We start from the raw sequence: 22,389 nt of genomic DNA on the forward strand, positions 1-22,389 counted from the left end.
CAGCAATAGATACATCAATAGATACATCAATAGATACATCAATACATACATCAATAGATACATCAATAGATACAGCAATAGATACATCAATAGATACACCAATAGATACATCAATAGATACATTAATAGATACATTAATAGATACAGCAATAGATACATTAATAGATACAGCAATAGATACATCAATAGATACATCAATAGATACATCAATACATACATCAATAGATACATCAATAGATACAGCAATAGATACATCAATAGATACACCAATAGATACATCAATAGATACATCAATAGATACATTAATAGATACATCAATAGATACATTAATAGATACAGCAATAGATACATCAATAGATACATTAATAGATACAGCAATAGATACATCAATAGATACAGCAATAGATACATTAATAGATACATCAATAGATACATCAATAGATACATCAATAGATACATCAATAGATACATCAATAGATACATCAATAGATACAGCAATAGATACATTAATAGATACATCAATAGATACATCAATAGATACATCAATAGATACATTAATAGATACATCAATAGATACATCAATAGATACATCAATAGATACATCAATAGATACATTAATAGATACATCAATAGATACATTAATAGATACATCAATAGATACATCAATAGATACATTAATAGATACAGCAATAGATACATTAATAGATACATCAATAGATACATCAATAGATACATCAATAGATACATCAATAGATACATCAATAGATACATCAATAGATACATTAATAGATACATTAATAGATACAGCAATAGATACATTAATAGATACAGCAATAGATACATCAATAGATACATCAATAGATACATTAATAGATACGTCAATAGATACATCAATAGATACAGCAATAGATACATCAATAGATACATCAATAGATACACCAATAGATACATCAATAGATACATCAATAGATACATTAATAGATACATCAATAGATACATCAATAAATACATTAATAGATACATCAATAGATACATCAATAGATACATCAATAGATACATTAATAGATACATTAATAGATACATCAATAGATACATTATTAGATACATTAATAGATACATCAATAGATACATCAATAGATACATTAATAGATACAATAATAGATACATTAATAGATACAGCAATAGATACATCAATAGATACATCAATAGATACATCAATACATACATCAATAGATACAGCAATAGATACATCAATAGATACATCAATAGATACATCAATACATACATCAATAGATACATCAATAGATACAGCAATAGATACATCAATAGATACATCAATAGATACATCAATACATACATCAATAGATACATCAATAGATACAGCAATAGATACATCAATACATACATCAATAGATACATCAATAGATACATTAATAGATACAGCAATAGATACATTAATAGATACATCAATAGATACATCAATAGATACAGCAATAGATACATCAATAGATACATCAATAGATACATCAATAGATACATCAATAGATACATTAATAGATACATCAATAGATACATCAATAGATACATCAATAGATACAGCAATAGATACATCAATAGATACATCAATAGATACATCAATAGATACATCAAAAGATACATTAATAGATACATTAATAGATACATCAATAGATACATTAATAGATACATCAATAGACATTACGGCCCCACCTGACATATATTTAGCTGTTCAGTGATAACAACATACTACAGTATGTTAATGAAGAATCAGGTTCTTAGCAGAATTTTGAACATATATTGAGAATATACTTTGTGATTAATTGAATATGAATATAAGGTAAGAAAAAAGAATGGGGATAATACGAGTAGAAGGGAGTATACACAAGACAAGATGGGGAGGAGAGGGAGGGAGAGTAGGGTATAGGGTGTTAGTGAGTGGAGGGAGGGGAGAGTAGGGTATAGGGTGTTAGTGAGTGGAGGGAGGGGAGAGTAGGGTATAGGGTGTTAGTGAGGGGAGGGAGGGGAGAGTAGGGTATAGGGTGTTAGTGAGTAGAGGGAGGGGAGAGTAGGGTATAGGGTGTTAGTGAGTGGAGGGAGGGGAGAGTAGGGTATAGGGTGTTAGTGAGTGGAGGGAGGGGAGAGTAGGGTATAGGGTGTTAGTGAGTGGAGGGAGGGGAGAGTAGGGTATAGGGTGTTAGTGAGGGGAGGGAGGGGAGAGTAGGGTATAGGGTGTTAGTGAGTAGAGGGAGGGGAGAGTAGGGTATAGGGTGTTAGTGAGTGGAGGGAGGGGAGAGTAGGGTATAGGGTGTTAGTGAGTGGAGGGAGGGGAGAGTAGGGTATAGGGTGTTAGTGAGTGGAGGGAGGGGAGAGTAGGGTATAGGGTGTTAGTGAGTGTAGGGAGGGGAGAGTAGGGTATAGGGTGTTAGTGAGTGGAGGGAGGGGAGAGTAGGGTATAGGGTGTTAGTGAGTGGAGGGAGGGGAGAGTAGGGTATAGGGTGTTAGTGAGTGGAGGGAGGGGAGAGTAGGGTATAGGGTGTTAGTGAGGGGAGGGAGGGGAGAGTAGGGTATAGGGTGTTAGTGAGTAGAGGGAGGGGAGAGTAGGGTATAGGGTGTTAGTGAGTGGAGGGAGGGGAGAGTAGGGTATAGGGTGTTAGTGAGTGGAGGGAGGGGAGAGTAGGGTATAGGGTGTTAGTGAGTGGAGGGAGGGGAGAGTAGGGTATAGGGTGTTAGTGAGTGTAGGGAGGGGAGAGTAGGGTATAGAGTGTTAGTGAGTGGAGGGAGGGGAGAGTAGGGTATAGGGTGTTAGTGAGTGGAGGGAGGGGAGAGTAGGGTATAGGGTGATAGTGAGTGGAGGGGGGGAGAGTAGGGTATAGGGTGTTAGTGAGTGGAGGGAGGGGAGAGTAGGGTATAGGGTGTTAGTGAGTGGAGGGAGGGGAGAGTAGGGTATAGGGTGATAGTGAGTGGAGGGAGGGGAGAGTAGGGTATAGGGTGTTAGTGAGTGGAGGGAGGGGAGAGTAGGGTATAGGGTGTTAGTGAGTGGAGGGAGGGGAGAGTAGGGTATAGGGTGTTAGTGAGTGGAGGGAGGGGAGAGTTGGGTATAGGGTGTTAGTGAGTGGAGGGAGGGGAGAGTAGGGTATAGGGTGTTAGTGAGTGGAGGGAGGAGAGAGTAGGGTATAGGGTGATAGTGAGTGAAGGGGGGGGAGTAGGGTATAGGGTGATAGTGAGTGGAGGGAGGGGAGAGTAGGGTATAGGGTGTTAGTGAGTGGAGGGAGGGGATAGTATGGTATAGGGTGTTAGTGAGTAGAGGGAGGGAGAGTAGGGTATAGGGTGTTAGTGAGTGGAGGGAGGGGTGAGTAGGTTATAGGGTGTTAGTGAGTGGAGGGAGGGGAGAGTAGGGTATAGGGTGTTAGTGAGTGGAGGGAGGGGAGAGTAGGGTATAGGGTGTTAGTGAGTGGAGGGAGGGGAGAGTAGGGTATAGGGTGTTAGTGAGTGGAGGGAGGGGAGAGTATGGTATAGGGTGTTAGTGAGTGGAGGGAGGGGAGAGTAGGGTATAGGGTGTTAGTGAGTGGAGGGAGGGGAGAGTAGGGTATAGGGTGTTAGTGAGTGGAGGGAGGGGAGAGTAGGGTATAGGGTGTTAGTGAGTGGAGGGAGGGGAGAGTTTGGTATAGGGTGTTAGTGAGTGGAGGGAGGGGAGAGTAGGGTATAGGGTGTTAGTGAGTGGAGGGAGGGGAGAGTAGGGTATTGGGTGATAGTGAGTGAAGGGGGGGGAGTAGGGTATAGGGTGATAGTGAGTGGAGGGAGGGGAGAGTAGGGTATAGGGTGTTAGAGAGTGGAGGGAGGGGAGAGTAGGGTATAGGGTGTTAGAGAGTGGAGGGAGGGGAGAGTAGGGTATAGGGTGTTAGTGGGTAGAGGGAGGGGAGAGTAGGGTATAGGGTGTTAGTGAGTGGAGGGAGGGGAGAGTAGGGTATAGGGTGTTAGTGAGTGGAGGGAGGGGAGAGTAGGGTATAGGGTGTTAGTGAGTGGAGGGAGGGGAGAGTTGGGTATAGGGTGTTAGTGAGTGGAGGGAGGGGAGAGTAGGGTATAGGGTGATAGTGAGTGAAGGGGGGGAGTAGGGTATAGGGTGATAGTGAGTGGAGGGAGGGGAGAGTAGGGTATAGGGTGTTAGTGAGTGGAGGGAGGGGAGAGTTGGGTATAGGGTGATAGTGAGTGGAGGGGGGAGTTGGGTATAGGGTGTTAGTGAGTGGAGGGGGGGAGTAGGGTATAGGGTGTTAGTGAGTGGAGGGAGGGGAGAGTAGGGTATAGGGTGTTAGTGAGTGGAGGGAGGGGAGAGTAGGGTATAGGGTGTTAGTGAGTGGAGGGAGGGGAGAGTAGGGTATAGGGTGATAGTGAGTGGAGGGAGGGGAGAGTAGGGTATAGGGTGTTAGTGAGTGGAGGGAGGGAGAGTAGGGTATAGGGTGTTAGTGAGTGGAGGGAGGGGAGAGTAGGGTATAGGGTGTTAGAGAGTGGAGGGAGGGGAGAGTAGGGTATAGGGTGTTAGTGAGTGGAGGGAGGGGAGAGTAGGGTATAGGGTGTTAGTGAGTGGAGGGAGGGGAGAGTAGGGTATAGGGTGTTAGAGAGTGGAGGGAGGGGAGAGTAGGGTATAGGGTGTTAGTGAGTGGAGGGAGGGGAGAGTAGGGTATAGGGTGTTAGTGAGTGGAGGGAGGGGAGAGTTGGGTATAGGGTGTTAGTGAGTGAAGGGGGGGAGTAGGGTATAGGGTGATAGTGAGTGGAGGGAGGGGAGAGTAGGGTATAGGGTGTTAGAGAGTGGAGGGAGGGGAGAGTAGGGTATAGGGTGTTAGTGAGTGGAGGGAGGGGAGAGTAGGGTATAGGGTGTTAGTGAGTGGAGGGAGGGGAGAGTAGGGTATAGGGTGTTAGTGAGTGGAGGGAGGGGAGAGTAGGGTATAGGGTGTTAGAGAGTGGAGGGAGGGGAGAGTAGGGTATAGGGTGTTAGTGAGTGGAGGGAGGGGAGAGTAGGGTATAGGGTGTTAGTGAGTGGAGGGAGGGGAGAGTTGGGTATAGGGTGTTAGTGAGTGGAGGGAGGGGAGAGTAGGGTATAGGGTGTTAGTGAGTGGAGGGAGGGGAGAGTAGGGTATAGGGTGATAGTGAGTGAAGGGGGGGAGTAGGGTATAGGGTGATAGTGAGTGGAGGGAGGGGAGAGTAGGGTATAGGGTGTTAGTGAGTGGAGGGAGGGGAGAGTAGGGTATAGGGTGTTAGAGAGTGGAGGGAGGGGAGAGTAGGGTATAGGGTGTTAGTGAGTAGAGGGAGGGGAGAGTAGGGTATAGGGTGTTAGTGAGTGGAGGGAGGGGAGAGTTGGGTATAGGGTGTTAGTGAGTGGAGGGAGGGGAGAGTAGGGTATAGGGTGTTGGTGAGTGGAGGGAGGGGAGAGTAGGGTATATGGTGATAGTGAGTGAAGGGGGGGGGAGTAGGGTATAGGGTGATAGTGAGTGGAGGGAGGGGAGAGTAGGGTATAGGGTGTTAGTGAGTGGAGGGAGGGGAGAGTAGGGTATAGGGTGATAGTGAGTGGAGGGGGGTGGAGTTGGGTATAGGGTGTTAGTGAGTGGAGGGGGGGGGAGTAGGGTATAGGGTGTTAGTGAGTGGAGGAAGGGGAGAGTAGGGTATAGGGTGTTAGTGAGTGGAGGGAGGGGAGAGTAGGGTATAGGGTGATAGTGAGTGGAGGGAGGGGAGAGTAGGGTATAGGGTGTTAGTGAGAGGAGGGAGGGGAGAGTAGGGTATAGGGTGTTAGTGAGGGGAGGGAGGGGAGAGTAGGGTATAGGGTGTTAGAGAGTGGAGGGAGGGGAGAGTAGGGTATAGGGTGTTAGTGAGTGGAGGGAGGGGAGAGTAGGGTATAGGGTGTTAGTGAGTGGAGGGAGGGGAGAGTAGGGTATAGGGTGTTAGAGAGTGGAGGGAGGGGAGAGTAGGGTATAGGGTGTTAGTGAGTGGAGGGAGGGGAGAGTAGGGTATAGGGTGTTAGTGAGTGGAGGGAGGGGAGAGTAGGGTATAGGGTGTTAGAGAGTGGAGGGAGGGGAGAGTAGGGTATAGGGTGTTAGTGAGTGGAGGGAGGGGAGAGTAGGGTATAGGGTGTTAGTGAGTGGAGGGAGGGGAGAGTAGGGTATAGGGTGTTAGTGAGTGGAGGGAGGGGAGAGTAGGGTATAGGGTGTTAGTGAGTGGAGGGAGGGGAGAGTAGGGTATAGGGTGTTAGAGAGTGGAGGGGGGGGAGAGTAGGGTATAGGGTGTTAGTGAGTGGAGGGAGGGGAGAGTAGGGTATAGGGTGTTAGTGAGTGGAGGGAGGGGAGAGTAGGGTATAGGGTGTTAGAGAGTGGAGGGAGGGGAGAGTAGGGTATAGGGTGTTAGTGAGTGGAGGGAGGGGAGAGTAGGGTATAGGGTGTTAGTGAGTGGAGGGAGGGGAGAGTAGGGTATAGGGTGTTAGAGAGTGGAGGGAGGGGAGAGTAGGGTATAGGGTGTTAGTGAGTGGAGGGAGGGGAGAGTAGGGTATAGGGTGTTAGTGAGTGGAGGGAGGGGAGAGTAGGGTATAGGGTGTTAGTGAGTGGAGGGAGGGGAGAGTAGGGTATAGGGTGTTAGTGAGTAGAGGGAGGGGAGAGTAGGGTATAGGGTGTTAGTTAGTGAGTGGAGGGAGGGGAGAGTAGGGTATAGGGTGATAGTGAGTGGAGGGGGGGGAGAGTAGGGTATAGGGTGTTAGTGAGTGGAGGGAGGGAGTGGGGGGACGCTATCTAAGACTTTGGACATATTGCATGGATCCGTATATTTCTGTATTTGAAGTTTAGCATAAATCCGGGAGGTTAATCTTTGGAGGTCTCCAGTCAGGCGGTATCTTGAATATGGCACTACATAGCAGAACCTTCAAAGACAGTCATCAGATCAAAATATACATTTTGGTTTGTAGGGTTCTTCTAGGGAGGGAATAGATGTTTCCCATTTCAAGTAAAACATTTTTTGGGATAAGTGGATTCCTAGTTGTGCAGAACGTTTATCAAACATGAGGAACCGTCTAGATTTGAGCTCAGTTACAGAGGGGCTGTTGGTAATATCCAATGGATCAATATGAGTTAACATGATTATAAGTAGGGGAATATGTTTAGAGAATTGTGGCGGGAAGGAGCAGCTGATAAAGTTAAGGCATATACACGCGAAAGGGTCGATGATTACATTAGTAGAGAATAAGGAGGTTCTATAGCCTATAGTCGTACGCCAACAAAATCCTGGAGCAAGACCAGAAGCAATGGGAGAATCTAGCATTCCACACCTTGCATTTACAACACTCTCCGGATGCATTTGGGGACATGTATTTACCCTGGGCTGGGGCAATATATATACGGTGTATAACTTTATAGTGAACTTCTTGGAGATAAGTCGAGTGTAGTGTTTTAATTATTTTTGGGAATTGTTTAAATATCATGTCAGGTGAAATGATTCCTGGGATGTCCGACTTCCGAGCGTCACTTAATTTATCAATGTGATTTGTTGGCAAGTACATCAGGAGAATGTCATTCAGGCCAGATACTTTAAATTCCTGAATATGTAGATTGGAGAACAAGGATGTTAAGTGGTCTGTGTGTTGTATAGATAAGATCATTGACATGATTGGTGTTATATAATGTCTGACTTGTAGGTACATGAAGAAATGTGTACATGGTAGGGAAAGATCTTTCCTCTTGGGTCGAACAGTTTTGAGGCCAAGTCTAACCCTTTTCAGCGACAAACACAGTAAGAAGAATTAAGCAGGGAGAGTGGAAAATTCGGTTTGCCCCAAATTGGTATGAATGGGGTTATTTCAGGATTCCTGTTCAACCTCTTATTTATTTTTAGCCACGCATCGTAGGTGTGTCGAAACAAAATATGATTAAGTATAGAGGAGGGTATTCATTTGATTGGGGTGTGGAGTAGGGCACTGGGAGAGTAAGGATGAAATAAAGACATGTCCAAGGGGCCATCGGTGTATGTTGACCTGTCATATAGCCAATCCGAAATATAGTGGAAGTGGGTCGTCCAGGCATATGAGTGGAAATCTGGGATTTTCAGTCCGCCATTATATATTGGGTGGGCTAATTTATAGAGGGACATCCTCAGCCTCTTCCCACACCATAGAAACCTGGACATCTGTTTATTTATCATTAGTAAATCGCGTTGGTGGATTGTACATGGGAGCATTTGAAGAAGATAAAATATCTTAAGGAATATTATATTCTTTAAGACAGCTGCCCTGCCTATTAAGGAGAGAGGTGCTTTTGTCCATCCTTCAAGTTGGGCTCTTATTTTGTGGAGAAGTGGATTAAAATGAGTTCTTTAAATGTGTAATGGGTTTGGGGTTATAAGCACGCCAAGATATTTAATCTGGGATGAAGCAATGCAAAATTGATTGAGAGTTGCATGGGTCAAGATCTCGTTGGGAAGGGGAGATATTGGTAATACTTCCGTTTTATCGATATTAATTTTATATTCTGTATTGATTGATTATAGACATGATGGTGGGAACAGATGACAAGGGGTGTGATATAAATAGGATCATATCATCTGCGAATAGAGCGATTTTGAGTTCTATTTGTCCTACTCGTATACCTGTGAAAGTGGGGGTTGTTCTAAGAGCAATTGCTAAAGGTTCAAGGGCAATAGCAAATAAAAGGGGGGAGAGAGGACAACCTTGACGTGTGCCCTTTTGTATGGGGAAAGGAGGAGAAAGGTAACCATTACAGGCAACTTTTGATGTAGGGAGAGTATATATTGTTTTGATAAAATTGATATAGGACTGGGGGATACCAAATTTGTTCATAGTTTGAAATAAGTGGGGCCATTGTACTAGATCAAAGGCTTTTTCTGCATCGATAGCTAGTAAAATATCATTTGTGGGGGATGGACCATTCGAGTGGGAGGATTGGACAGCCGCTAATAATTTCGGACATTACGGACGGATTTTCTTCCCTTGATGAAGCCTGTCTGGTCCTGATGGATAATGCTAGGTAGAACAAGTGCCAAACGGTCAGCCAGGATCGTTGTCAAGACTTTATAATCACAATTAAGGAGTGAATTTGGTCTATATGAACCAGGTTTAGATAGGTCCCTACCTTGTTTAGGCAGAACCTTAATAATTGCTGAATTGAAGTATGAGAGTAGGGAACCATTAATTAGTATGTAATTAAAAACAGAGACAGGTACTGGGGCGAATTTGTCTGGAAACATCTTATAAAAGTCACTTGCAAATCCATCAGGTCCAGGCGCCTTAGCTGACTTTAAAGTTTTAAGGCAAGCATGTCCAAGCTATGGCCCACCAGCTGTTGTGAAACTACAAGTCCCATCATGCCTTGCCACAGTTTTGCTATTAGGGAATACAAAAACTATGGCAAGGCATGCTGGCATGTGTAGTTTCACAACAGCTGGAGGGCCGCAGTTTGGACATGCCTGATAAGGGCTTTAATGACTTCATTTAATGTAATAGGAGAAGAAATAGGTTAAATATATTCTTCGGGTAGTTGCGAGTAAGATAAGGATGACCATATGTCACTTTGTTGTTCAGTTGGTGGATCAGATGTAGTAGAGTGAATTGGAGTTGGGTCGGAGGAAGATGAGGAGTATAGTGTGGCGTAAAAGTTTGACATGATTACTGATATTTGAGAGTTTGAGGTTGTGAGAGATCCGTCTGGTTGAACTAGTGGGTGAACTAGCATAGGGGGGCGGGAGGAATTAAGCATTGAAGAAAGGAGTTTACCAGGCTTTATTACCAAAGGTATGGAATTTATAGTTAGAAATAAATTGTAGTTTGTCGGTGGAGGCTTAAAGAGATTCTTCAAGTATTGATTTTGCCTGAAGATATGTGGTTCTAGTTGTAGGTGATGGGTTTTGTATAAACTTGGCATAGGATTCTGTTAAGCTGTCCTGTAAAGAGAGATAGCTTTTTGCTAGGTGTTGTTTAGTTGATCGTTCATAGGCCATAATAGTGCCTCTTAAGGAGGCCTTAGCAGCCATCCAATATATTGGTGGATTAGTAGCTAAGCTCTCTCCATTGTGAATTTGGAAGTCTTCCCATGCCTTGGTAATAAGAGATTTAAATTGTTCAGATTGATTTAAGTGAGAGGGAAATCTCCAAGCTCTGTAATTAGATTTTTCTTTAGTTAGCATTATGGTGTTTTGAATTAGAGTGTGATCTGATAAAACGATGGGATGTATAAGTGAGTTAGAAACTTGTGCAAATAAAGAATTTGAAACAAAAATATAGTCTATGCGGGATAACGTATGATGGGCCGCGGAAAGACAAGTGTATTCGCGTTGTGCGGGGTGTGAGGCTCTCCAGGAGTCAACTAGATGGAGAGATCTTAGCTAGAGGGGGATACCCACTCTAGGACTATGGGTAGGTGCCTTGGAGGTGGACGATCTATCTAGTACTGGGTGTGTCGTTAAATTAAAATTTTCACAAATAATCTCCACAAATAATCATCGATAAATCTATATGAGGTGATAAAATTTTAATTAGTGTCGTAAAAAAGGATTTGTTGTATACGTTAGTTGCGTGTATTGAGCCAATTATAAGTATGGTTTGTTTGCTAGGCTGATATTGATAAACAAATATCTACCTCCGGGGTCTGCTGTAGATTTAGTAACTTCTACAGGAAGTGTAGCCAATATTACTACCCCCCTAGATTTACTATTGTACTGTATGGAGCTGAAGCCAATACCCTCCATTTTAGCATTTGAAGTTTCAAAATTTCAGGGGTCTCCTGCAAACAAACTATGTCAAGCGACTGTGTTTGAAGGTAGAGCTGTACCTTATGCCAATGATTGACATTGAAAGCAGAAATCATGATCAATGTGCAACTTTTGTAGTAACTATAACAACTATCCACACAATGTATTAATAAAATTATTAATATTAACATTATCCCTTAATAAGTGGGATCTGGGTCAAAAATAGGAACGGGACATGAGGTGGTGCTTTTCGCCCTTATATATTGTTTTTCTTATATTTCGCCAACTTCTTGGATGGGGAATAAAACTGGGTGGCGTCTCTAGAAGTACTGGAGATATATGCTGTTCTGGGTATCTATAAGTGATTGTCCTTCTGACATCTTTGCTTTGACTTCTTAATTAGTATTTTAGCAGAACGTTCTCATTTGTCCAGACCATGTTCTCATAACGTGACACTGATTAATGAGTGGAAGACTACGTTGGGTTAGGGGGGGGGGTTCTCTTCTCTGGGTTTTTATTTGGAGAATCAGAGATGTCCGCTGCGCCAGCAGCTAGTTTCTCATGTTGGAATGCTCTGGCATCATCAGTGCATGTAAAATCGTAGTGAGCATCAGCAGTGACAATCCTGAGACGTGCCGGATACATAAGCGCAAATTTCTGGCCTTCTGAAACTAATTTTGTGCAGATTGGCGAGAAGAGGTTGCGCTGTTTAGATAATTCAACAGAGAAATCTTGAAAGATGTGTATTTTTTTTCCTTCCCATGAAATATCTTGATGTTTGCGTGAAGCCTTCCATATCGCAACCTTGTGTAGATAATTCATATACCGAAATAGAACGGCCCTTGGTCTGGAATCTAATTGTCTAAGGGGACCCACTCTATGAATCCTTTGCATTCCTTGGTGATACCTAGTACTGTATTTGGGGTAAAGAGACCGCAGCAAATGATAATGCAGGACCTTTAATCGTTTCAGGTAGGCCCACTACACGTATATTGTTACGCCTTTAGCGATTTTCAAAATCATCAAGACGATTCCACATCTGATCATTTTCTTTTTGTAATTTAATCACATTAGTTTGGACAAAATGCATGTCATGGCATATTACTCCTATCCTATTCTCTGTGTCCGAGACCCTGGAGGTGAGGTGTTGAAGCTGTTGGGTTATTTCTGCTACAGCATTAGACAATAGAGGAGCCATCGTGGCTTTAATAGCGTCTACTATGTCTCCATACGTGGCCGGAGAGTCAGCTGTATCAGCCTGCTCCTCTCATGAGTCCAGAAGTGGAAGTTACTTGTTTTCACATAAATACATAAATACATTTTAAACTAGTTGCATTGGGCTGGTAACATATATTATTTTATTACAATTATTATTTTTATTTATTTACATGGAATAGTAGAACACAAGACTGTTAGTTCTGTAGATGAACTTGCATGTCGCCTCGCTGCTCCTGGTACATTATGACATGTATCTGTATTGCAGCCTTTAGAGGCCTCTTTGTGCTCAGAGAGAGAAATATTCCACTAGTTTGTGATATTTCGTCCTCAGCTAATGCTGTTTGCACGGTCCCATGCTGACCACAGTCACTACTGCAAAATGACTCTGTTCGGGTAAATACAGAGCAGTTTGCAGTTCAGAGGGTCAGTGGTGCCTGTAAGCCGAAATTGAGAAATTCTGCTTGGCGAGTCAACCAGAATGAGGGCCGTAATCCCTTCACACTGCGAGGGAGGACTTGGCAGGACTGCACACCCCACTGTGTCACCATTGTACCTCTTCCCCAATAACTGTAGGCCTATCAGCCAGTGAATGAGAGCGGAAGAATTGCATGACGAGATTAGACAGGTAACGGACATATCAATGGAATCAGTGTGTACCAGCGACATGCCTGGGAAACAGTTCCTAATTGTCATTTTTCAAACAGCCGCTGGCAGGGCATTTAGGAGCTAGTTGGCTGGTACTTTATTTCTTTCCATTTTATTTCTTATTTATTAACAGTTTCTTATATAGTGAACACACATTACGCAGCACTGTACAGAGTATATTTGAACAGTCACATCAGTCCCTGCCCCAGTGGAGCTTACAATCTATATTTCCTACCACCAGGGGCGCTGATTTCCTTTTTTCTCCGTGGCCGCTCCCAACCCCTGACAACCCCCCCCCCCCCCTCCTGGACTCACTCACTGTCGGGGTCCGGGAACAGCAGCAGCGGGGTCAGGGAGCAGCAGCAGCGGGGTCAGGGTATTAATACCGCTACTAGTTCCCATCTGCCATAGGGACCCCCGCTGATGACAGCATATCCGCTGCTGGGACCCCGCTGCAATGGGCCGTGCCGTGGGTGCTCCTCACCTTCCGTGGGTGCTCGGGCCCCAGAGCACCAACGGTTTTGGCGCCTATGCCTACCACATGTACATATATATATAAACATTCATTCTAGGGTTAATTTTTTAGGAGCCAAATAACCTACCAGTATATTTTTGGATTGTGGGAGGAAACCGGAGTACCCGGAAGAAACTGGAGTACCCGGAGGTAACTGACGTAAGCACACGGAGAATATACAAACTCCGCGCAGTTAGGGACATGGAGGGAATGAAACCCATGACCTCAGCACTGTGAGGCAGTAATGTAACCATTACACCATCCGTACTGCCCCGTATATATAACACATGGTGGGGATAGAACCCATGACCTCAGTGCTGTGAGGCAGTAATGTAACCATTACACCGTCCGTACTGCCCTGTATATATAACACATGGTGTGGATAGAACCGTTGACCTCAGCGCTGTGAGGCAGTAATGCTAACCATTACACCGTCCGTACTGCCCCGTATATATAACACATGGTGGGGATAGAACCCATGACCTCCGTGCTGTGAGGCAGTAATGCTAACCATTACACCAGCCGTACTGCCCCGTATATATAACACATGGTGGGGATAGAACCCATGACCTCAGTGCTGTGAGGCAGTAATGCTAACCATTACACCGTCCGTACTGCCCGTATATATAACACATGGTGGGGATAGAACCCATGACCTCAGCACTGTGAGGCAGTGATGCTAACCATTACACCGTCCGTACTGCCCCGTATATATAACACATGGTGGGGATAGAACCCATGATCTCAGTACTGTGAGGCAGTAATACTAACCATTACACCATCCGTACTGCCCCCTATATATAACACATGGTGGGGATAGAACCCATGACCTCAGCGCTGTGAGGCAGTAATGCTAACCATTACACCATCCGTACTGCCCTACCACTATTTTACCACTCTGCAAAGCTTTGTACATAGACCCACAAATCTCTTTTGACTTCATCATTACTAAATCTCCCCCAAAGTGCTTCGTAGACACACGGTACATATCTACCGCCACCACTGATTCATACTCACCACCTGGGGACACTCATGCAGCGCTGCCAGTCTTTGCAACTATCTTCTCCTATGACCCCCAGTCATTTGGTTTTTTATTGTTTATTGTTTTATTGTTTATTTTACACAGTAATAGCTAATTAAACTGGTCCTGTCCATGAGCTGTCTATGGACAGAGAAAGCTATGCAAAACCCCCAATGTGCATGTGAGCCCTGCGATTACACTATTTGAAGATGACGTTATTATCACAGGACTCACTGCAATTTTTTTCTCCATTTTATTTATTTTTTCTAAATTTGCCCAGATCACATTTCCCGTTGTAAGTATGCGAAATGCGATCTGGTTACTAAAAAAAATGCGCTTTTCTCATTACTTTAGTCAAAATAATATTATAATATGAATGGTCCCCCAAGAATCAGGCCCACTATGTACAGAATGTGAAACATAAGTGGAAAGGTTAAAAGCCGGACCATCGGTTAATAAGGGTGTTTTTACTGACTATAGGACTCCGCACTGTACATCAATGTGTCACCGCCCACAACAACAGACCCCGCTGATAACAGGAACATAGGAACATATACTGCAGCAATTATTTTAGAAAATCAATGACAAAAATGATTTATTTTGAATAAGGAATTTTGTACATCTTAAAAATGTATTTCTACAATTATTTCTTCTTCTTCTTATTATTATTATTACTATTATTATTATTATTAGTATTATTATTATTATTATTTAAACATGTGTGAGACCTCTTAAGTGGTAAGTCACTTTTTCACCTATATTTCTCAGAGATAATCAGGTGAAGCAGTGACTTACCACTTAAATGGTCTCACACATGTATAAATAATAATAATAATAATAATAATAATAATAATAATAATAATAATTTAATGGTTGTAGCAATAGATGATTTCCCCTGCTTAGGATAAGCAGCAGAGAGGCAGCTTGTTGCTGTATTTTCAGTAAATAGTCCCTTTCCCTTCTTACGGTGCTGTATACTGTAGATACTTTGCACATGTTGAGATATTTATAAAGCATTATTGTATCTGTGAGACCAGAACACTTTTATTATCAGTTTTTCTTGGAAACTGAGTTGCCAGCTCAGCCCAGGTGTTACGCATACTTTCTATGGGCAAAGGATTGGGAAATAAATGTCATTTAAGAGACATCAAGGCAGAATTTAAAATAACTAGTAAGCCCGCTTGAAGCAAAAGCTTCGAAAGCTAGTCTGCTACATTCTGTGTTTGTGTATGTGTGAGAAAGGTGTAGTTTCACTCCATGTCAGCAGTGTTTCAGAGACTCACTAGACATATATAGATGATTCCATGTAGAGGGAATTGTCCAGTTGTGCCCATGTATTATCCAGTTTTGGTTTGTTTTTTTGTACTTTTTTGTGCATTTTATTTCTGCCCATTTTTTTACTGTCAGAAAATATAGGTTTACTCAGTGATTCATTGTTGCTGTGATACCATTGGTGCTGTGGATGGGGGAGAAGCCGGTGTGCCGTGGGTTGGGGAGGGGCGGTGTGGTGTGGGTGTACTGTGGGTGGGGGAGGGGCAGTTGCGGCATTTCCGCAAGTGGATGCTGTGGTGCTGCGGGTGGCAGAGGGGCGGGTGCGGTGGTGTTGTGGGTGGTTGTGGCGGATGGCACGGGTGGGTGCATTAGTACCACGGATGGGGGAGTGGCAGGTGAGGGCTGGCCACAGGTGGGGGAGTGTGTCCGGTGGTGCTGTGGGTGTGGGAGGGTCTGGTGTGGGTGTGCTGCAGGTGGTGCTGTGGGTGTGGGAGGGGCTGGTGTTGGTGTGCTGCAGGTGGTGCTGTGGGTGTGGGAGGGGTGGGTATGGGTGTGCTGCAGGTGGTGCTGTGGGTGTGGGAGGGGCTGATGTGGGAGGGGCTGATGTGGGTGTGCTGCAGGTGGTGCTGTGGGTGTGGGAGGGGCTGGTGTGGGTGTTGGGTGTGCTGCAGGTGGTGCTGTGGGTGTGGGAGTGGTTGGTGTTGGTGTGCTGCAGGTGGTGCTGTGTGTGTGGGAGGGGCTGGTGTGGGTGTGCTGCAGGTGGTGCTGTGGGTGTGGGAGGGGCTGGTGTGGGTGTGCTGCTGGTGGTGCTTTGGTGTGGGAGGGGTGGATGTGACACTAAAGAAAATACACTAAAACTCATGTCAACCTTTTCAGTTCAATGTCGATTGCTTGTGTCGACCTTTTGACTTTTGTATAGTCGAAAACGGTGTCCTGTTGTTGGAGCACCCAGCAGTCATGGAGGTCACATATTTTCTCACAGCCCCCTGAGGTGCGAAAAAAATGGGTGTATACCCTGCGCTTACACACAGGTGTACAAACCTGCATGATACGCATGTGCTCCCAAACAATTGAATTGTGACAATTGTGTGGCCGTTTTAAACAGTCCTGTTTAGACTGGAAAATTAGGTACCTTAAACAATTAGATCCCCTCCCCCCTCCAGGGAGTCTATAATTAAATTTCACCTATTCCAAGCCATCTACAGCAAAACTAACAGAATATCACCTGTAACCCTGTCTTCAACACTGAGTATGAGTATGTGGTATTAAGTGCCTCCACCCCAAGCTTAGGTGGTATAAATAAAGGGTATATAGAATGATATCAGTATACTGTATCTAAAATCTCCACAAAGCTTCTGGCCCGGAATTCACGGTTTTGTGAAACAATTTCACCAGTAAAGCACGGAATTTACAAGTGTAAATAAAGAAAATATTTAACTCATTCGTTTGCCGTAAATGTCTTTCCTGCGGCCTTATTAAGACATACTGAAAATTAGGCAATTCTGATAAGTTGGGGAAAACTGCTTGGAATAGGTCAACCTTAATTATAGGCACCCTGTATATTACAACATCTTTACCTCCTTATACACTTATTGGCTTCCATTCTTTAGAAACGAAAGTATGTCGCTAATGATTTATTTCTCTTCTTGCAGCGAGATGTGAAAATATTTATGACTCCGATATAGTATTTGTCGTTGATGGATCGTCTAGTATTGGGAGGGCGAATTTCCGGATGATTAAGACGTTTATGGAAGGACTAGTCATCCCCTTTATAAATGTTGTCCGGGAGGACGGAGTACGGTTTGGAATGGTCCAATACAGCGATGATCCCAGGTGAGCGTTCTGGATTAAACAGGAAGACAAATTATAAAGATTAACACAACATTGTGTTACATCCTTAAGTTGGGTGCAATGGTGCAACTCCACCATTGCACCGAAAACAAAATACATTGTTGTACGAGGGTTCAATGCGATAATATAAGCTTCATTTTCACTTATTAGGTCCCACATAATAGTCTATTACGCCCTTCGGGCTCCAAATTGGCCCCGTGATGGTGTAAAAAATGTGCTGTATTGTAAGTGACCTTTATTAATTCGCAATGAGAAAAGTCAAATAGTTATGGCCAGATGACTGGCTAAGATGATTTACAAAATGGCAAGACTTGTGGGCTGCTCAAGGTCAGTCATGTTGAGAACCTACTGACATTGGTCCAAGGGTTAATAAACTGTGAACAGCCTATAGGATGTTGGGTGGCCACAACCCGATGCAAAGAATCAACATAGTCTGTGCAAGGAACCAAATAAATCCATGCAAGGAACCAAATAAATCCATGCAAGGAAGCCCATTCCATCTGGCACAATCCACAATCAAACAGCAAAACTGTGATGACATGTAACACACAGTACATTTATTTATTTATTACCAGTTATATAGCGCATACATATTCCGCAGCGCTGTACAGAGAATATTTGTACATTCACATCAGTCCCTGCCCCTGTGGAGCTTACAATCTATATTCCCTACCACATGTACACACACACAGACATTCTAGGGTTTAATTTTGTTGGGAGCCAATTAGCCTACCAGTATATTTTTGGGCTGTGGGAGGGAACTGGAGTACCCAGAGGAAACCCACCAAGTCCGGGGAGAATATACAAACTACACACAGTTACAGCCATGGGGGGAAAATACTCAACCTGGACTCTTGGTTGGTGAATTCATGTATGAAGGGATCAAATGGTAGCACTGCGCTTACCTATACCACAATATCAAGAAAATAAATTATATAGTTTACTATATTTTAATATATTATATAGCACATCTGTCTGATATACTATATGCAGAGTTTATACAGGTCCGAAATAACAATTCAATTGAATGAAAACTTCGGTCCACTTCCCTTATAAATTTCAACAGGGAATGTGCAATCCAAATGGAAATATCAAGTATTGCAATTGAATGGCTGCTATTTAATGTATCCATAGTGCTCAGAGATGAATTCCTAGTTGGGGTAGACAATCAGACAATCAGAGGCAACTAAATAGCGCTCCTAACAGTCACTGGGTGAGATGTACTGTACTAAGTCTTGAAAACTATAAAATGGTTAGTGATAAAGTACCAATCAATAGCCCCCAAGTGGCATTTTTCAAACCCAGTCTGTAACATGACAGTTAGGGGCTGATTGGCTAGTAACTTATCACTTTTCCAGGCTTAGTACATCTCGCTATAATCATCATTGGGTACTGTGATTGCACCAGCTCTCCGGTGGTGACTGGGGACCAGTATCACCAGTATCATATGGGCTGCTCTGATGGTGGATCCTGCCGCTGCAGTGAGCCCATTACTGTATATGACATGGCTGTACGTGTCAGGCACAGTGTTCAGGAAGGACTGATATGTAAGGAACCAGCTGCACAGAGCGAAGCCGTTCCATGGTCTGAGCTCATTTTCAGGGACCGGTGACATCACTGAGGCACCTTAATCCCAATGACTCAATATTCAGCCCACAAATCAGCTGCCGCCCTGATCTGATTTAATGATACTTGAACCCGCGTTGTATGGGGTGTGGACCATTAGGTCACCAGAATGTTGGTCGACAGTCATCAGGTCGACACCATTAGGTCAACATGCATTTAGGTCGACATGAGTCTAGGTCATCATGCAGAAGGTCAACATGAGTCTAGGTCGTCAGGGTCATTAGGTCGCCATGGGGGTAGGTCAACAGACAAAAGGTCGACATGGGGTTTTTCACATTTAGTTTTGTTCTGAATGTCGACACAGTCGACATGGACACTGAAACTTAGCGCTGCACTCACCATGCCTCACTATTTTATCCTCCCACCATGCCCTATTGGATGATAGGGCATTAAATAACAAATGTCAGCACATGTCGGCTCAAACAAAAATGTGAAAAACCCCGTGTCGACCTTTTGACTGTCGACCTAATGACCCTTTCAACCTAACTCATGTCGACCTTCCTGCATGTCAACCTTCCTGCATGTCAACCTAACTCATGTCGACCTTCCTGCATGTCAACCTTCCTGCATGTCAACCTAGACTTATGTCGACCTTCCTGCATGTCAACCTTCCTGCATGTCAACCTAACTCATGTCGACCTTCCTGCATGTCAACCTTCCTGCATGTCAACCTAACTCATGTCGACCTTCCTGCATGTCAACCTTCCTGCATGTCAACCTAGACTTATGTCGACCTAAATCCAAGTCGACCTATTGACTGTCAACCAACATGCTGGTGAGCCAATGCCCGTATCGCGTTGTATGTACTGTACACGGTTGTGATAACTTGTCCGGCTCATCTTTGTAAACTTCGTTTCTTCTGCAGAACAGAGTTTGAATTTACCCGCTACAAAAATGGGTCGCAAGTGATTGAGGCCATCAGAAGCCTGGGATACAAGGGAGGGAACACACGGACTGGAGCTGGTCTGAGATACGCCACCGACAACTTCTTTGGACCCTCTATAATTCGGCCTGATGTACCTAAGGTATGGACAGTCCGAAATGACCACAGAGCACATAAGGTGCTGCGGGGGAGCTGGAGGATTTGCGGGGCAGTGGGAGGCTCAATGGAAAAAAACGGGAAAAAAAGCGTTAATACAATCAAAACGCTAAAACAACACAAAGCATTGCACTTACAAATAGCAGTCCCTGTTTGTTTGTAGATATACCTGTACACTGCTCAAAGAAATAAAGGGAACACTTACACAACACAATGTAACTCCAAGTCAATCACACTTCTGCGAAATCAAACTGACCACTTAGGAAGCAACACTGACAATCTATTTTGCATGCTGTTGTGCAAATGGAATAGACAACAGGTGGAAATTATAGGCAATTAGCAAGACACCCCCCCCCCAATAAAGGAGATGTTCTGCAGGTGGTGACCACAGAGCACTTCTCAGCTCCTATGCTTTCTGGCTGATGTTTTGGTCACTTGTGAAAGTTGGTGGTGCTTTCACTCTAGTGGTAGCATGAGACGGAGTCTACAACCCACACAAGTGGCTCAGGTAGTGCAGCTCATCCAGGATGGCACATCAATGCGAGCTGTGGCAAGAAGGTTTGCTGTGTCTGTCAGCGTAGTGTCCAGAGCATGGCGGCACTACCAGGAGACAGGCCAGTACATCAGGAGACATGGAAGAGGCCAGAGGAGGGCAACAACCCAGCAGCAGGACCGCTACCTCCGCCTTTGTGCAAGGGGAAACAGGAGGAGCACTGCCAGAGACCTGCAAACTGACCTCCAACAGGCCACAAATGTGCATGTGTCTACTCAAATGGTCAGAAACAGACTCCATGAGGGTAGTATGAGGGCCTGACTCCCACAGGTGGCAGGACGTTTGGCATTTGCCAGAGAACACCAAATTGGCAAATTCGGCTCTAGCGCCCTGTGCTCTTCACAGATGAAAGCAGGTTCACACTGAGCATGTGACAGTCTGGAGACGCCAAGGAGAACGTTCTGCTGCCTGCAACATCCTCCAGCATGACCGGTTTGGCAGTGGGTCAGTAATTGTGTGGGGTGGCATTTCTTTGGGGGGCCGCACAGCCCTCCATGTGACTGCCATTAGGTACCGAGATGAGATCCTCAGACCCCTTGTGAGACCATATGCTGGTGCGGTTGGCCCTGGGTTCCTCCTAATGCAAGACAATGCTAGACCTCATGTGGCTGGAGTGTGTCAGCAGTTCCTGCAAGACAAAGGCATTGATGCTATGGACTGGCCCGCATAGATTTATATTCCCCCTCCAGATATATGTTGATCCAGTGCATGATGGGAAACTTAACAAAACTGAAGGGGATCTAGACACTACCGTACCGTGACGTCAGCGTCCCAACGTCAAGAGGGCGAGGACAATTTTGCGCATGCGCAATCCCGGTTTTCGCGACCCTCGTAAACCTGGCTAGGAGGGTAGGCAACACTGATTTAAGGTGGTCCACTGCACTAATGGACCAAGCAGCCCGGGGGGCACATGGCACCATGCACCCCGGCCCAGCCCACCACTGCAACAATATGTAAATTGACAGTTAGGATCTAGAGCATTATCACCTTGCACATAATGTTCTTTATGGGGTATAGATAACACTGCTCCAAGCTTCATACATTTCCCCCACAGTGAGCCATCATGAGATCGCTCCAGAAAAGTAAAAATAACTAAAAACAAAAGTGCACTCATGAATTTATAAACCAGAAATCATTGTATTCCTCTAGATACATAATGTGTTTTGTTTTGTTTTGTTTTGTTTTTAGGCTGCAATTTTAATAACGGATGGAAAGTCTCAGGATGACGTTGACCAGCCTTCCCAGAGACTAAAAACTCAAGGAATAAAAATATTTGCTGTGGGTATGTTTCCGAGCTCAAATGTATAAAATGACCTTTATCTGACTATAGGCTTTTTAGCAAATGGACAAAACCATGCTGCACTGCAGGTGGGGCAGATGTAACAGGTGCAGAGAGAGTTAGATTTGGGTGGGGTGTGTTCAAACTGAAACATAAATTGTAGTTTAAGAATAAAGCAGCCAGTATTTACTCTGCACAGAAACAAAATAACTTCCCCAAATCTAACTCTCTCTGCACATGTTACATCTGCCCCCCCCCCCCCTGCAGTGCAGCATGGTTTTGTCCATTTTCTAAAAAAACAGCTTTCTATTCAGGTAGGAATTAGGCAAAATGTCTGTAGCTTGATCTAACAAATAGAATATCAGCAAATTTAGTAGGAATTAGCCTCTTTGATGGAGAGCCAAGGGGTGGAAGGGGTGGAGATGGTGAGTTTAGTGGTTGATTTCATGTTTGGAAGGGTCCCTGGAACATTTTAATTTCCCACAAAGGATTTCAATGTTATGGATGCTCAGGAGACATACTGTACTAAAGTTTTATTGGGGAATCTCTTTTCCTTTCCAGATTTACATGCAGTTAAGAGAATTTCTAAGCCCATTTTTACCAATGTACTAAAAGTATTTGT

The 22,389-nt window shown here is 44.2% G+C and overlaps 1 protein-coding gene across 1 annotated transcript in view; it reads left to right on the top strand.

Moving 5' to 3' along the window:
* Window positions 1-22,389, top strand: part of COL7A1 (collagen type VII alpha 1 chain) — a 171,378-nt gene that overhangs the window by 32,374 nt on the left and 116,615 nt on the right. The window contains exons 3-5 of the mRNA XM_083155611.1: window positions 17,072-17,252; window positions 19,762-19,921; window positions 21,677-21,770. Coding sequence (XP_083011737.1) covers window positions 17,072-17,252; window positions 19,762-19,921; window positions 21,677-21,770 — 435 coding nt within the window. The remainder of the gene's footprint in view (window positions 1-17,071; window positions 17,253-19,761; window positions 19,922-21,676; window positions 21,771-22,389) is intronic.

Source organism: Crinia signifera, chromosome 8 (assembly GCF_055691185.1).
Source record: "Crinia signifera chromosome 8, ASM5569118v1, whole genome shotgun sequence".
NCBI lineage: Eukaryota > Metazoa > Chordata > Amphibia > Anura > Myobatrachidae > Crinia > Crinia signifera.